Consider the following 15,028-nt stretch of genomic DNA (forward strand, 5'->3'; position numbering starts at 1 on the left):
TTTCTCAAACGTTCAATGTCATTTTCATCTCATCTAAATTATAATGCCTGAATACTGCCTGATAAAGTAGAGTTTATGAGAGCTGCGCAGCTTTTGTGTACAGCTGTTACGAGGGAAACCGTTCCAAAAGCGCCTCCTACTGGCAGAGAATCAATTTGCATGTTCAATAAAGCAATTTTCTACTTTTGAACTGTGTCTTAATGCTGTTGGATATAATTCAATTTGTTTAATTTTCCTAATAAAAAGACTGTTCAACTCTTAATATTTTGTATTTATATTCTCCCCTTTAAATTCTCTCCGCCCCACATAAATCCTAATTTAACACACCTATGCCTGTTTTTTTTGTTTGGTTTTTTTTGCATTCCCATTTGCTCAAATAGCAAAAGAAAAACCAACAATAGTATTTTCAGGACTTATAACAAGAATAAAAAAAATTAGAGAGATACTGATAACGGCAGTCAGAAGAGAGAACTATGTCAAATTTACGTCACTCCCAGACGCTGTATTAGAAACACCCTCGCAATAGCGTTAACTAGTTTTTTATATTCTGATTCAAAGGTAATATAATACAGAGTACAGTGTTGTAAATGTATGCATATTTTTTATTCCATAGTAAGGGCAATTCATACAATACATTTAAACAGAGCTACTTTAATACCATCTCCGAACTTTCTACCGCAAGTCTACTGTTCTTCCTGTATAACTTGATTGACAGATATCTCGTCCAGTCAGCGGTAAGTAATTTATTCTCAAACCAATGGCGCTGTCTCAAACTATACCTACCTCTTCCGGTTTGTCTGATTTGTTGTTGTGTTTTCTGACTTGTTATAATGTTTTCGGAATTGTTGTTGTGTTTTATGAATTGGTATTTAGTTTTTTAGATTTGCATTTGCATTTGTAATTTGTTATTTTGTTTTCAGAATTGTGATTTGCTCTGCACTTCTCGGCCACCGTACATTAACCTACCTCTTCCGGTTTGTCTGATTTGTTGTTGTGTTTTCTGACTTGTTATAATGTTTTCGGAATTGTTGTTGTGTTTTCTGAATTGGTATTTAGTTTTTTAGATTTGCATTTGCATTTGTAATTTGTTATTTTGTTTTCAGAATTGTGATTTGTTTTGCACTTCTCGGCCACCGTACGTACAGTCATGATGAAAAAAAATAATAATTTCAATAAATATTTAATTTACAGTGCATGTGAAATAAAATAAACCCATGTTTGTTGTTTTTGCCCATTTTCTTGATTTTGGGTGATAACATTGAAGTAATAGTAATATTTTAGAGGACATTTTTACAGTAATATGACCTTTTATTGGCACTGACAAAGTAATATAAACAAAAAGAAACAGCAATATTTCAAATGAGAAAAAGTCCCACAAACATGCAAAATATAACTGAATAACAGTGCAGAGTAAACTAAGAATGACTTTAGCACAAGGAATAAATGAAGTAAGCTTTGGTTTGTTGTAGATCCCTGGTCTGAAGATGCCTCGTGGGATTGCTGTGGACTGGGTGGCCAACAACATCTACTGGACGGACTCGGGTCGTGATGTCATCGAGGTGGCACAGATGAACGGGCGCAATCGCAAGACCCTCATCTCGGGCATGATTGACGAGCCCTACGCCATCGTGGTGGACCCACCGCGAGGGTGAGCGGATAATCAACAGAAAGGATGCTTCCCCAGCATTCTTTAGCATCAGCTCTAGCTCTGGTTGTGTCTGTATAGTTTTGCTCCACAACATTTCATTCATTAGTGGTATTTGCTAAGTCAATTACACTGTTAGGGTTAACACTACTGAAATACGTATTTGGCTTTGTATTGAAACTACTGTATGTTAACCTTTAATTCTTGAAGCACCATGTACTGGGCCGACTGGGGAAACCACCCTAAGATCGAGACGGCCGCTATGGACGGCACCATGAGGGAGACGCTGGTGCATGAAAACATCCAGTGGCCCACAGGTCAGTCTTCATGTGAATCAAACACCACACACACGGATTCAAGCACCTGTGACAGCCGTAACATGACTTCTGTTGGGTTTGTTCGCCAGGTCTAGCTGTGGATTACTTCAATGAGCGTCTGTACTGGGCTGATGCCAAACTCTCTGTTATCGGGAGCGTCAGACTGAACGGAACAGATCCAGTCATAGCTGTCTCCAGCGTTAAAAACAGTTGAGTCATTCCCTGTACATTCACATGCCTATTATTCCTCAAACAACTCTGGATCGATTGAGAGGAATAACATTTTCATTCATTATTATTTATTTTGTACTGAAAACACTTAACGGAAAAAGAACATTAGAGCCAAGGACAAAACATCTCAATGAACAAACAACCAACACATGAAACACATCACACAACTCATACAGGCAGCATAAGGAACAATGCACTAATAAGCAACAATATATATGACACAAACCAGTTTTGAATTATTTATATGAATGCTTCAGTATTCACTATCAGTATTAAATGAATTATAAGCATCGGCAAGTATCAATCTCTCACTGGATTTTTTCAATGAGCTCATGACACATGAGGAGGATTCGCTCCTCCAAGAAAGATATATGCAATGCAGCCTTCAAATCTGCTCAAAATACCTTTTTTAAACCACTCTTAAGAAGGAGAACAACATTATTATGGCATGTGAATGCATATGATGTTGATATGTGTGTTTTTGTATACTATTGTTATTTTTTGTTTATATTTTACTGTTGATTTTTTGAGTTTTAGTTATTTTGGTGTGTGTTTTTGACATTTTTATTATTACTGTAAATGTCTACTTTAAGTTAAACAAATGGAAATGAGAAATGTTGCATTAGCAACTAGTTGAAATAAAGTAAGTTTATATTTTATTTCACTTATTGTTTATTGTATTTCAGGTAATGAAAACACCTTTATATGATTTTAGTTTTAGTTAACTATAATATTTTATAATATTTTTTTATGTTAATGCATCACTAAAGTTTAAATGAGCTTTTATGAAGCTTGAACTATAAAATAACTTGAGCTATAATAATAATAATAATAATGAGTCTTTTTTTCTCTCTCAGGTTTGCACCACCCTTTCAGTATCGACATCTTTGAGGATTTCATATACGGTGTGACCTATCACAACAACTTTATCTTCCGCGTCAACAAGTTTGGCAAGAGTTCAGTGGAGCATCTGACCACAGGAATTAACCATGCCACAGATTTGGTCCTGTTCCACCCTTACAAACAACCAGAGAGTAAGTCTGGAAAATAATTCTGTGAAACAATAGATTCTTACGTATGATTTTATTTGAACTCAATCACAAAATGTAATAATCAATGTAGTTTTTGCCCCTTGGTTGATAGATGAATAGAAATTGAAAGTTAGCTTGATCATTCAACAAAAATGCCTCATGTAACCATTACTGTTTTATATCACAGTGGCCAACCCATGTGACAGGAAGAAGTGTGAGTGGTTGTGTCTGCTCAGTCCCAGCGGCCCAGTCTGCATGTGTCCAAACGGCAGAATACTGGACAACGGCACCTGTGTGGAGGTTCCCACCCCAACACTGTCCCCTGTCTGTGAGTATACAGCTGTGACCCTTCAAAACGCTTGAAAAGGGAAACAAATGCTGCAATTTCATGTGGTATTTTTTGAATAAACACTGATGCTAAGGCGCTGAATTTAGTCTCTTTGGGGGTGTGGGTCCAAATCCCAATGCTGCCAACAGTGGTTTTGTGGGGCAGTTGTGACCTAATGGTTAGAGAGCTGGACTTGTAACCCGAAGGTCACGGGTTTAAGTATCAGTACAGGCACTCATTACCCACAATTGAGGTGCCCCTGAGCAAGGCACCGAATCGCCAACTCACCAGGTGCAGCAACATATGGCTGCCCACTGCTCTGGCTGTGTGTGTGCACTTGGATGGGTCAAATGCATAGCACAAATTCAGAGTTTGGGACACCATCCTTGGCTTCACGTCACTTTCATGCTCCTGTGGTATTCAGTGCTGTATGAGTCAGTAACAGGAGGGAGGACACATTAGATATATATGTCCAGAATAACACTAGTCCACCTAGTCAAAGCTGCCAGAATAATATAATGGTTTGGAAATAAAACAAAATTGCAAAATAATTGTAGTTCCCATACATGCACATAATTTCCACTGTAAATATAGTTTGAGAAGAGTTGTTTTTGCTATGGTTTCGGGGTTGTAGATATGGTAAGTGGAAGAGATGAGTCTTCACTTTATTTTAAACTGAATGTCGGTTTCAGCAGATTGGATGGAGGGTGGTTTGTTCCACTGCAGAAGAATGGAAAGTGTTTTTGTTTCTCATTGTGAAGGAACAGCTAGGCACCTCCAGTTCACTGAAGGTAAATGGCAGGAGCGAGCATGTGCTTGTAGGAGTACACTGGGAGTGGCAGTTCTGAAGGCCAGTGTCAAAGCCTTGAATTGGATGCAGGCAGAAACGCGTAGTGAGACCAAGTGAGGTGTGATGTGGGCCATCTTTGGCAGTTTGAAGATACTTTCTGGCAAAAAAGGGCATTACAGTGGAGTCATTGCCAGTGGAGAGCATGAAAGGAGAACGACAGAAAACCAGAAAATAAGTGGACAGAGAAATGTGAGTGAGCGACAAGATGGTTGTTAGTGATAAAGTTATGGGTAAGGATGAGGTCTAGTTGTGTGTCACAAGCAGTTTTGGGGAAAGTTACTTTTAAATGTAATGCAATACAATATTGTGTTACTCCTTAAAAATGAACTAATTGCATAACTTTTTATGGAAAGTAATGCCTTAAGTTATTTCTGCGTTACTTTTTCTCATCTGGCCTGGCTTGTTTATTTTTATGTAAAAAAGATGTTTTAAGATGTTTGTTTATCTAAAGTCATTTTTGCTTATTAGTATATTTGAATTGGATCATTGAAGGTCAGCAGCAAAGACCTTGGTTAATAAAATGGGATTTAATACATAAAGGATATTTGTGTTATTTAACATATTTAATTATTGCAGGTTTGTGTCATATTCTGAGTTTGCATTTCACGGTTTTTATTGATTTTGAGGAATGCTGAATCTGTTTCTGTTTAAGTGAGATGAGTAAATGCATGTTGACATTTAGTCTAGATCTACAGTAACATCATGTTCACACAAAGTTGACTCCTGATTTTTCTCAACATGCGGACAGGAGAGCTGTGAGTCACAATACATGGGAAATCAGAGTAACTGGTGTTACTTATTTGAAAAAGTAACTCAGATATTTTTAATGTTAATGAAAAGGAATGCGTTACTTGACTAGTTACTTGAAAAAAAGTGTTCTAAATACACAACTCACTTTACTTGCAATGCGGTACCCCCAACACTGCACACAGGTGTGCTGTCTTGTAAGGTCTCCAGAAGGGCTAGGAATTCAGCTGCTTGAGGTTTGTCTAGGTGGATTTTGAAATTACCAAAAACCACCAGCAAAGTTCCATCCTCAAGGAAAGAGGACTGCAACATGTCAAGCTCCTCAAGGAAGTTGCCCAGTTGATCTTGAGGATGATAAATGTGTGAATTTTGTCAATTTTGGCAGTAGGGCTGGGCAATATGATGGTATATGTCGTGATGACGGTACAAACGGATACCCGAAGCATGCACACAGAAAACTGCACTCTCTCAGACAGCATGTGATCGCAAATTCAGATCTCTTTTACATCTTATTGTGCTTGAATGGCCAAATTCACGCACAATTATGTATAAATGCCCGTCGTGCGGAATATTCAAGTAAACACAGTCAGTTATGTCTTAAATTAATGTAAACAGTGAAAACCGGACGCGTTTCAGTATAAGATCTGTGCAGTCGGTCTTAAAGGGACAGCAGCCTAATTTACCTGCTGCTGTCTGTGTCATTAATGTTAATCAAACAACAAAAGACAGAGAAAATCACTCACTGCTCTTGACTGAATCACTTTCGGATCTTTAATTAGAATCAGTTCGTATTTGATTCATGCAGTGTTTTAGTTTTACACTTGATTATTCAATTTCTGTAGAATTTATTACTACATGTTAAGTAAAACTAATACAGCTGAAACACTTAAAGTGTATGTAATTTGTGTCTTTGTGCTATTTGTCCTATTGTTTGTAATTTACTTCTTTGTTCTTGTTTTAATAACTAAAATAAAATAAAAATAGCTAAATTGGAATATATATCGTTATCATGAAATAAAAATGATCATACCGTGAAATAAGATTTTGGATAAATCACCTACCCTTCTTTGGCAGAATTAATAGTAGTGATTGCTATTAAAAGGATTTTAATGCAGAGAGTGTCACACCCCATAGACTGTTTGTTGTGTTTTCTCCCTCTTGTGCCCATATTTGGTTATGTTCCTGTTCTCGTTATGTCATTATTAGTTCATCCTCCTCACCTGTCTGTCCCTCATCAAGCTCCCCTATATTTAGTCAAGTCTGTGCATTCTGTCTTTGTCCAATGTTAAAGTTGAGTTGTGCGTGTGTTACTGCCTACCTTCTGTGTGGTTTATATTAAAGATTATTTGCATTTTTCTCCGTCTTCGTCGTGCGCTTATCAAACCATACCGTGACAGAACACTGGCCCGACAAAAAGTATAGCGCGTGTTCCCCCTCGTTTCTTTTTTGTTTTGAAAGTTTTTATTTTTTAATTATGAACGATCCTGCCGTCCTCGTCCTCCTGCTGGAGCAGGGGGATCGGTCTCTCGAGAACCACACCGAGGACTTCATGTTCCTGGCCAACTACACACACTACACCCGGACAACTGACTCTGCTCATTCTATCTTGCTGGACTTAATGACACCACACGAGCGCAGTTGTCCGGGGAGGGTCCTCGAGAGAGCCTCGCCGCCTTCATTGAGTGGGTGCTGGTGTCCTGTAAATTGCCGCTCACCGTGAATATTGCGGATGACGACACCAGCCCCACTCCGGACCCAGAGCCCAGCCCACCATCACCCCGCAGCGCAAAGCATAAGCCTGAGCCCACCGCTGATGGAGAGCCAGAGCCCACCGCGACCGACAAGCCATCGCCAGAGAGAGCGACAGTGCTGAGGATTGCCTCGGAGCCAGAGTCCGTGACGTCAGACCAGGTATGAGAGCCGGCTACAGAGCTCGCCACGGGGGAGAGAGTCAAGGACAGCGAGAGCGCGGAGGGAAGCTCCGCCCACTGCACCATGACTGAGGGTGAGCTGAGCTCAATGGACTGTAATTCGGATATATATATGCAGACATGCCCCCTCTTCTTCCGTCTTCATCTGAACTTTCTGCCTGCCCTGAATTATTTGTCTGGCCCGAATTATCTGCCTGCCCAGAATTATCTGTCTGCCCCGAACTGTCTGCCAGTGTGATAATGACCACAGAGGTTGTTCCCCTGTCGCTGGCGCTCACGGTGCTGGAAGTAGCCTTGTGGTGTGTGTGGGCAGCACACACCGTTCCTATGCCCTCTGAGCATCCTGAATTCCCGCCTGCCCTCCCTTTCCTGCCTCGGTCGCCGGCGCCATCTGGTCCACCTTGCCCTCCGGATTCTCCCCGTCGCCCTGGCTCATCGGCTCTTCGTCTCCGACTCGGGCTCCTCCTCCACCTGCTCTGCCGCCGTCGGTCGACTCCCTGGAATCGTCAGCCCTTTCTCCACTATGGCTCCTCCCTCCGTCGGCTCCACCGTGGGCCGCCATCATGGCTGCAGCCTGGGTCCCACCTGGCTCCTCCTGCTCCAAGTCCCTCCTGTCTTCTCCCTGGCTCCTCCCTCCGTCTGATCCGCCCTGGCTCCTCCTGTTTCCTCCATGGCTCCTACCTCCGTCGTCTCCACCCGGGACTCGTCACCGCCCTCATCCCGGGAGTCCGTCCTCCGCCCAAACCTCCACCTGGGTTGTCCGCCTGCCTTCCTGCCAGCCCATCGCCATCCCCTGTCACCATCCCAAATCCACTCCTTTGTCCTTCTCCTAAGTCCCCATCCGTCCCACCCTTTCTTCCTGCGGCGCGAGGTCGCGCCTTCCAGGAGGGGAGCGAACTATCACACCCCATGGACTGTTTGTTGTGTTTTCTCCCTTTTTGCCCATATTTGGTTATGTTCCTGTTCTCGTTATGTCATTATTAGTTCATCCTCCTCACCTGTCTGTCCCTCATCAAGCTCCCCTATATTTAGTCAAGTCTGTGCATTCTGTCTTTGTCCAGTGTTAAAGTTGAGTTGTGCGTGTGTTACTGCCTACCTTCTGTGGATTCCTTCTGTGTGGTTTATATTAAAGATTATTTGCATTCTTCTTCGTCTTCGTCGTGCACTTATCACACTGTACCGTGACAGAGAGAAGATAAAGGAGTGAATCTGTGCTTAGAGTGCCGATGACAATAGTGTTCCTGTAGCTCAAACAGCTCAGCAATGTCAATGTCACGGGTTCCGTTTAATCGTCAAAAAATAGCTTTCAAGTGAAGTTCCATTCTGCATTTTATTGTGGTTGAATATTATGTTTTACTCTGAAATGTAACATTGTGGAAATAAAATGGATTGTTCACTTGGGTTTAACTTTTATAAAAAAAGAAGAGTTAATGTTGTTTTTATCTGTTTCTGTGTCTTCCCTCAGCTCCGAGTGGCACCTGTAACCTGCTTTGTCTGAATGGTGGAACTTGTGTCCTGAATGCCAGAAAACAACCCAAGTGTCGCTGTCAGCCAAACTATGGAGGAGAGAGATGTGAGCTAAACCAGTGCAAAGAGTACTGCCAGAACGGAGGAACATGTACCGCATCACCCACAGGTACAGCATCACAAAAACACACTATATGGGCTTTAAATATCGTCTCACATGTCTAATCTTACATTAAACTGCTGTTCAACATGTTAGTGAATCCTGGGAGACATTGTTCACCTGCTCCTGGGCTCACCTGTCTCTTCGATCTCTCCACTTCCATGTTTATTGTGGTGGTTAAGGGGCGATGCTGACATTTGCATGGCTGGCTCGCCACGATATGTATTTAAAAGGCATATTATGTTATTATAATATTAATAACACAAAAATAACTTGTTTTATAATATTTTCAGGAGCTCCGACTTGCCGTTGTCTGGCAGGCTTCACAGGACCCAACTGTAACCAGCGCACATGTGAGAACTACTGTAAGAATGGAGGAAACTGCACAGTTAATCGTGGAAACCAGCCCACCTGCAGCTGCCCTGCAGACTTCCTGGGAGACCAGTGTCAATACCGTAAGTACTACAGCCCCTTCTACTGCCTGTGGAAATAAAATGAGTTAATGTTTAGGTCTTTCCAAACGTTTCCATTGGACAAATGTGTAGCAAATAAGCTCAAAAGGGAAATGTATATAAATAATTACAATTAATTATAATTCATTACAATTATTTACCTCAGCTGCCAGTAGTAACTGTAGCAGAATTAATATTACAATCATCTAATCTGTTCGTCCAGTGAACATTAAGTATAATTTCATATCAACTCTAAGAAAGGATATTTTCTTGTCCACAGAAAATAACTTTCTTACAGTACTAGTGCATCAGAGCATGTAGCTATAGATCGGATCATAAAAGGGACACTATTCACAAACAGAACCAGAAACTCATGTAATTTGTGCACAAAAGTTTTATTAACTAAACACTAACACATAACCAATCTAAACAAACATACAATCACTCATACATGGTAGGGCTGCACGATTATGACAAAAATCATAATTGTCGATTGTTCCCTTGAAATTGTAATTGCGGTTATCACAATTTACATTGAATGATGTTTATACCATTGTTTGATGCAACTGCATGCCGTATTTTTATATGAAAATAAACAAGCTGAAAACACTCTAACTGAAAAAACTTGTCTATTGGTGAATGGAAAGACAAGGCCGCAGCCTGGCACAAACTTATGGGTCCTTGAAGACTTCTAGCTCAGCATCCTCATCTTCTCAGAATCTAAAAGAATCGGGCTGATCTGGTGATCAGTGATCTTTAAAGTGTGAGGATGTCACATCCTCAGGATTTGAGGGAGCCAATGAGGAATGGTACCTTTGGAGGGAAATTTTACGATCCTTTGTCTCTAGCATGGTGTTTTGCATATGTAACTGGACTGAATCTTCAAGATTCTTATAATACTAATATGTCACAGAGTTAGCAAAATGTCATTTAAATTAACAAATACGAAACGTAATTTGGAGCTCAGATACCAAACATGTCATGTGTGAGTTTATATTAACTAAGGATTCTATCATAATGCATGCATAAAACAGTATACAATTCAAAATACAATATACAAGAACAGTAATAATGTGAACCGGTGTGAACCAGATCTAAAGGTGATCTTCAAGCCGTGATGAAGAAACTAATTCAGATGAAGCGGGGTTTTAAACTGTGTTCTCCTCTTTTCTAACAGGGTCATGTGATGGATTCTGTGACCATGGAGGGACATGTATGCAGTCCAGAGATGGGTCGAGACAATGTCGCTGCCCTCCACGCTTCATCGGCAATAACTGTGAAGTGGACAAGTGTCACTATTGCCGTGATGGCAAGTGTATTCCCACCAACATCTACCAGCCACATGGAGACGTTACATGCAGGTACACAATCTCATACTCTAGTACACATACACATATGTTAGGGCTACATACAATTCAAATTGATCCATTTACTTTCTAAATCTCAGTTCTCTTTCACTTGGCTCATTTGACATCTTACTTTAGGAAGTAGCTATTGTGTGGCCAATCATGAAGCCCTTTAACCCAATGTTTAAATCAAGAGTTAGGTGTTATGTAGTATACAATTCTGAAAATATCTTAAACTTGTGTTAAACACCTACCTTATTTCGGGCATTTAACCAAAAACTCTCTCAAAAAGCCCATTGTTTCAGGATGATAGATCTGGAAATGCTAAAACTTGTTTCCAGGTTTTGGCTTACAAAAAAAAGTCATCCCTGCAGCACGCTATTGGCCAGTGCAGGCTATTGGCCCTGTCCATTCCTTATATACCGGTAATACACTGCACGCGCCAGAAGGGCGTCCTACATCTTTTCACTCGCAGCATCTGTTTGCTTGCGTCTTTTGTTAATATCGTTGGCTCAATTTGATGCTTGGAGTCACTACTGGAACAACTGGATCTGACATCACCCTCTTACTTCTCAACTCCTCCCCTGTCATATTGAGACAATGGCATTTCACAGTGGATAAAAGCAACTGCACTGCAGCAGTGTTGTTCTCTCCTAACACATACCTTGATGGTTGGAAACTTTTAATGTTCATAATGCTTTCCCAACAATATGTTTTTGGTTGCCCTGATCTTTTATTGACTAAATCTTACTTAAGTGAAACTATATAATGCGTTTATGTGTTGCAGGTGTACCAGTGGCAGAATTCAGCCAAGCTGTTATACATGTGAAGGGTACTGTGCTAATGGGCAGTGCTCTCTTAGTGCCTCAAACCTCCCACAGTGCAAGTAAGCTGTGTTATTTTAGTTTCATTTATATATTGTTATAGTATTCATTAATATTTTGAATGATAGCTTTTATTGTTTTTATTATCTTTTTTAATATTTCTATTTTGCTTTTATTTTTATTTCAATTTTAGTTTTAGTAATTTTAGTACTTAAACGTATTTACATTTTTCATTTAAGTTTTTCAAGTTTAAGATTTTCTTCTAATATTTATTATTATATTATTTATTTTTCATTTTTCAGCTTTATTTTAATTACTGAAAACCATTTATAATGGTGTATTTTAGTTAACGATAACAGCACTGCAAGTCATATAACCTAAACATACTCAATAGTACCACTTGAGCACGCAGTCATATCCACTACCACTCCAAATGATTTTATTCAATCTACATGGTTTCTTCAGATGAAGATAGCATGCATAATCCCAATACTCCAAGAAAACCAATATCCTGGCTTCTGATATACAGTATGAAACCTCATTTCTTCCATTCATTGCTAAAGCTGTGTTGCTTGTCCTCTGTCAGTCAGACTACAAAACTAGTCATTCTGTTGATGCTGCTGTCTGTTCTTCAATCAGGTTTGTGCAGCAAATCATTGGCTAGAATGTTGTAGCATAACTCTGCAACAAACTCTATTTCTATGCATCAGTCTGTCTGACACTATCAATCACAGAGTCTGACTTCTAGACCAGCAGACATTGGGATTTCTATGTTAGTTGCTACCTGTACAACATGTCTCATCATGTTATCTGGACAGGTTCTTATTCATCACCATGCACCTTTGCCACTGAGGTACCACAAGGGTCAATGCTTAGGCCTTTATTCTTTCCCAGCTCACCAGGAAAAAAACAACAACAACACGCACTGATCATTGAGTAGCTGCTACAAAATATGGGCTTATAGCCGTTTTTGGTTTAGTTCATTATATATATATATATATGTGTGTTAAATTCCTTTGTTTCTTCATGTAGATGTCCTCTTGGATGGGAGGGTCATCGTTGTGAGAATCCTGCTCCCATTGAAAATGCTGAATCCAGTGGCCGTAAGTCCATTTTTCGATTCTACAACTAATAGAAACATGTTAGGCCAATAGGTGTCATTACTGGTAAGGGTTTTGTTAAACTTATATATTTTTGGTAACACTTTACAATAAGGTTCCATTAGTTAATGTTAGTTAATGTATAAACTAACATGGACAAACTATTGTTAATGCTTAGTTCATGTTAAAGTAGTTAACTAATGAACCCTATTGTAAAGCGTTATCATATTTTTGATGGTGGTGTAATAGAATATTCTCCAAAATCTAAATAAAACTTATGATATTAATGTCTGTTTCTTTTAGGAACCGCTTCAATAGTTATTCCATTGGTTTTACTGATACTGCTGGTGTTGCTGATTGGAGGAGCAGTATTGTGGTACAGAAAAAGAAAGAGAGGGTGAGTATATGATAAAATTGTACTTCTGCTCTTTTTCAAAAGATTTTCACCTCTTTAAAGTGTTCTACTGTTCAGAATTTGAAATATAAGCAACTTCCCATCCCCAAAACACCTATTTTCTCTCCTTCTTTCTTGGTAAATCGCATCTGCTCTTTTCCGTAGGCTTGGCAAATCCCGCTCCAAACGACCGCGGTAACGGTCTTTGTCCATTATGTCTTTATTTTGTCTCTCTCCCATTCTGTCCATCTTTCTCGCTGGTTTGGAGAATTGTGGTCCAAGTGTTCTTGTTGTCTTCATGGTCTCACCCGATCTCTTTCTGTCAAACCACCTGACTAAACCCTACAAGTGGTTTGTGCCTTGTTCTGATGAGTAGGCAATAATCTGCTACCGAGAATAAAGAAATAGATCTAATTGTGCTTGACTGTGAGAACCTATTGTTTTCAACAGAGTCATACAAGTCCCGCTGTATTACTGTATGATTATCTACAATTGGTTCTCAGCAGGACTGATCTGTTGAACATGTGCTGCATTCAAAACCCAGTGTTTTATCAAGATAATGTGGGCATTCGATGGCCTTAACTTAAAGAAAGTGTTAGTCTTATCAATAGCTTTTCATTTGCATATTTTATTTATTTTTACTTGGGGAGGACAGTAAGACCTGAATCCTATATCATGATAATTGTTTTTGCTTGAAATGCAAGGGAAAATAAAAACATGGTTGATAATAATTAATTTAGTTTCAATAACCTTAGTTATTAAACAATGTGGTAATGCCTTATTGTATAATATAGTGAATTTATTACTCACAAATGAAAAGCACTTCTCATTTGATAAATTTTTCATGTTATTGAGAACTTGATAGATGTGAATGAAAAGATCTGATTATTCATAACAAATGAGCCATCACTGCAAAAACAGTTTATCTTCAATGCGTTTCAGTTAATATTCAATAAAATGCATTGATTTAGCTGGACTTGACTATTGAATGAGGTCACTATATAACTGAACTAAATTAAAACTGATATTGCTGATTGTCAGTTGAAGAAATTGTGACACTGACACTGTTTGTCCTGTTTTAACGAACCACATGTAAAGCGGTAGTGAAATACATATATCAATAAACAAACGCTTGTGACCACACATCAGTTGAATTTAATTGAACTACTGTATATTACAGGGTTAGTTCACCTAAAATCATTTACTCACCCTCATGTCATTCCAAACCCATAAGATTTTCAATCATATTTGAAACAAAAAGGAAGGATCGGGAGAGGTCCGCGAGCCGGTACTTGAACTCGGGACGCCCGAAGCGCATCGGTGCTATATGTCAGCGTGCTGGTGCTGAAAAGAAATTAAGATACTTTTAATAAAACCTGTGAGATTTATGTCCCGCCAATGAAAGTCCACGCAAGTAATCTATATGAATCGAGTGGTGTGTCTTACTAAGAGAACAAATTTAACTTAGGCTTTTATTTTCATAAACATAGATCAACACACATACTGTATATATATATATAGCACGTAAAATTTGGAAAATGAAAGCTCAAACTTTTACAATGTATTTATAAACTATTTTTGAAGTTTCAAAGTGTGGGTGAAATGGACATTCAAAAGAGGGACAGAAATCTCTCAAGCTTCATTTAAATATATCTTTATTTGTGTTTTGAAGACGAACTAAAATCTTATGGGTTTGGAACGACATGAGGATGAGTAAATAATGATCAGATGAACTGTTATACAGCCCAACCCTTTTGGCACACATACTTTTGTACCTTAATAAATTATCCGAATTTTCTAATCATTAATCAAGTTGGTTGACTTAAAAGGGTTAGTTCACCCAAAAATGAAAATTAGGCTGCGTTTTACTCACCTCCGAGGCATCCTAGGTGTATATGACTTTCTTCTTTCAGACGAATCCAGTCGGAGTTATATTAAAAATTGTCTTTGATCTTTTTTTAAGCTGTTTAATGGCACTCAGCGGGTGTTGCATTGCTTCAGTCCAAAAGAACTTAAATAAAAATCGCCCATCCATAAAATGTGTCTCTCACGGCTCCGGGGGGTGAACAAAGGCCTTCTGTAACAAATCGATGCATTTTTGTAAGAAAAATATCCATATTCAAAACGTAATAATCACTTTAATCATGCTTGCGCTCACTGTTGTACACTGGAAGCGACCCGGGGCGGTGGACGAATGAGTTCAGC

General features: G+C 39.3%; 1 protein-coding gene across 1 annotated transcript in view; it reads left to right on the forward strand.

Moving 5' to 3' along the window:
* The window catches only part of LOC107709508 (low-density lipoprotein receptor-related protein 1-like), a gene marked incomplete at its 5' end in the record, with an annotated part of 65,727 nt that overhangs the window by 49,415 nt on the left and 1,284 nt on the right, over positions 1-15,028 (forward strand). Inside the window, 11 exons of the mRNA XM_016514001.1 lie at positions 1,470-1,648; positions 1,856-1,962; positions 2,052-2,171; positions 3,051-3,227; positions 3,412-3,552; positions 8,546-8,716; positions 9,001-9,162; positions 10,337-10,520; positions 11,293-11,391; positions 12,362-12,432; positions 12,733-12,826. Of these exons, the coding sequence (XP_016369487.1) occupies positions 1,470-1,648; positions 1,856-1,962; positions 2,052-2,171; positions 3,051-3,227; positions 3,412-3,552; positions 8,546-8,716; positions 9,001-9,162; positions 10,337-10,520; positions 11,293-11,391; positions 12,362-12,432; positions 12,733-12,826 (1,505 nt within the window). The remainder of the gene's footprint in view (positions 1-1,469; positions 1,649-1,855; positions 1,963-2,051; positions 2,172-3,050; positions 3,228-3,411; positions 3,553-8,545; positions 8,717-9,000; positions 9,163-10,336; positions 10,521-11,292; positions 11,392-12,361; positions 12,433-12,732; positions 12,827-15,028) is intronic.

Source organism: Sinocyclocheilus rhinocerous, unplaced genomic scaffold (genome assembly GCF_001515625.1).
Source record: "Sinocyclocheilus rhinocerous isolate Xijiao unplaced genomic scaffold, SAMN03320098_v1.1 scaffold2371, whole genome shotgun sequence".
NCBI classification, from domain to species: Eukaryota; Metazoa; Chordata; class Actinopteri; order Cypriniformes; family Cyprinidae; genus Sinocyclocheilus; species Sinocyclocheilus rhinocerous.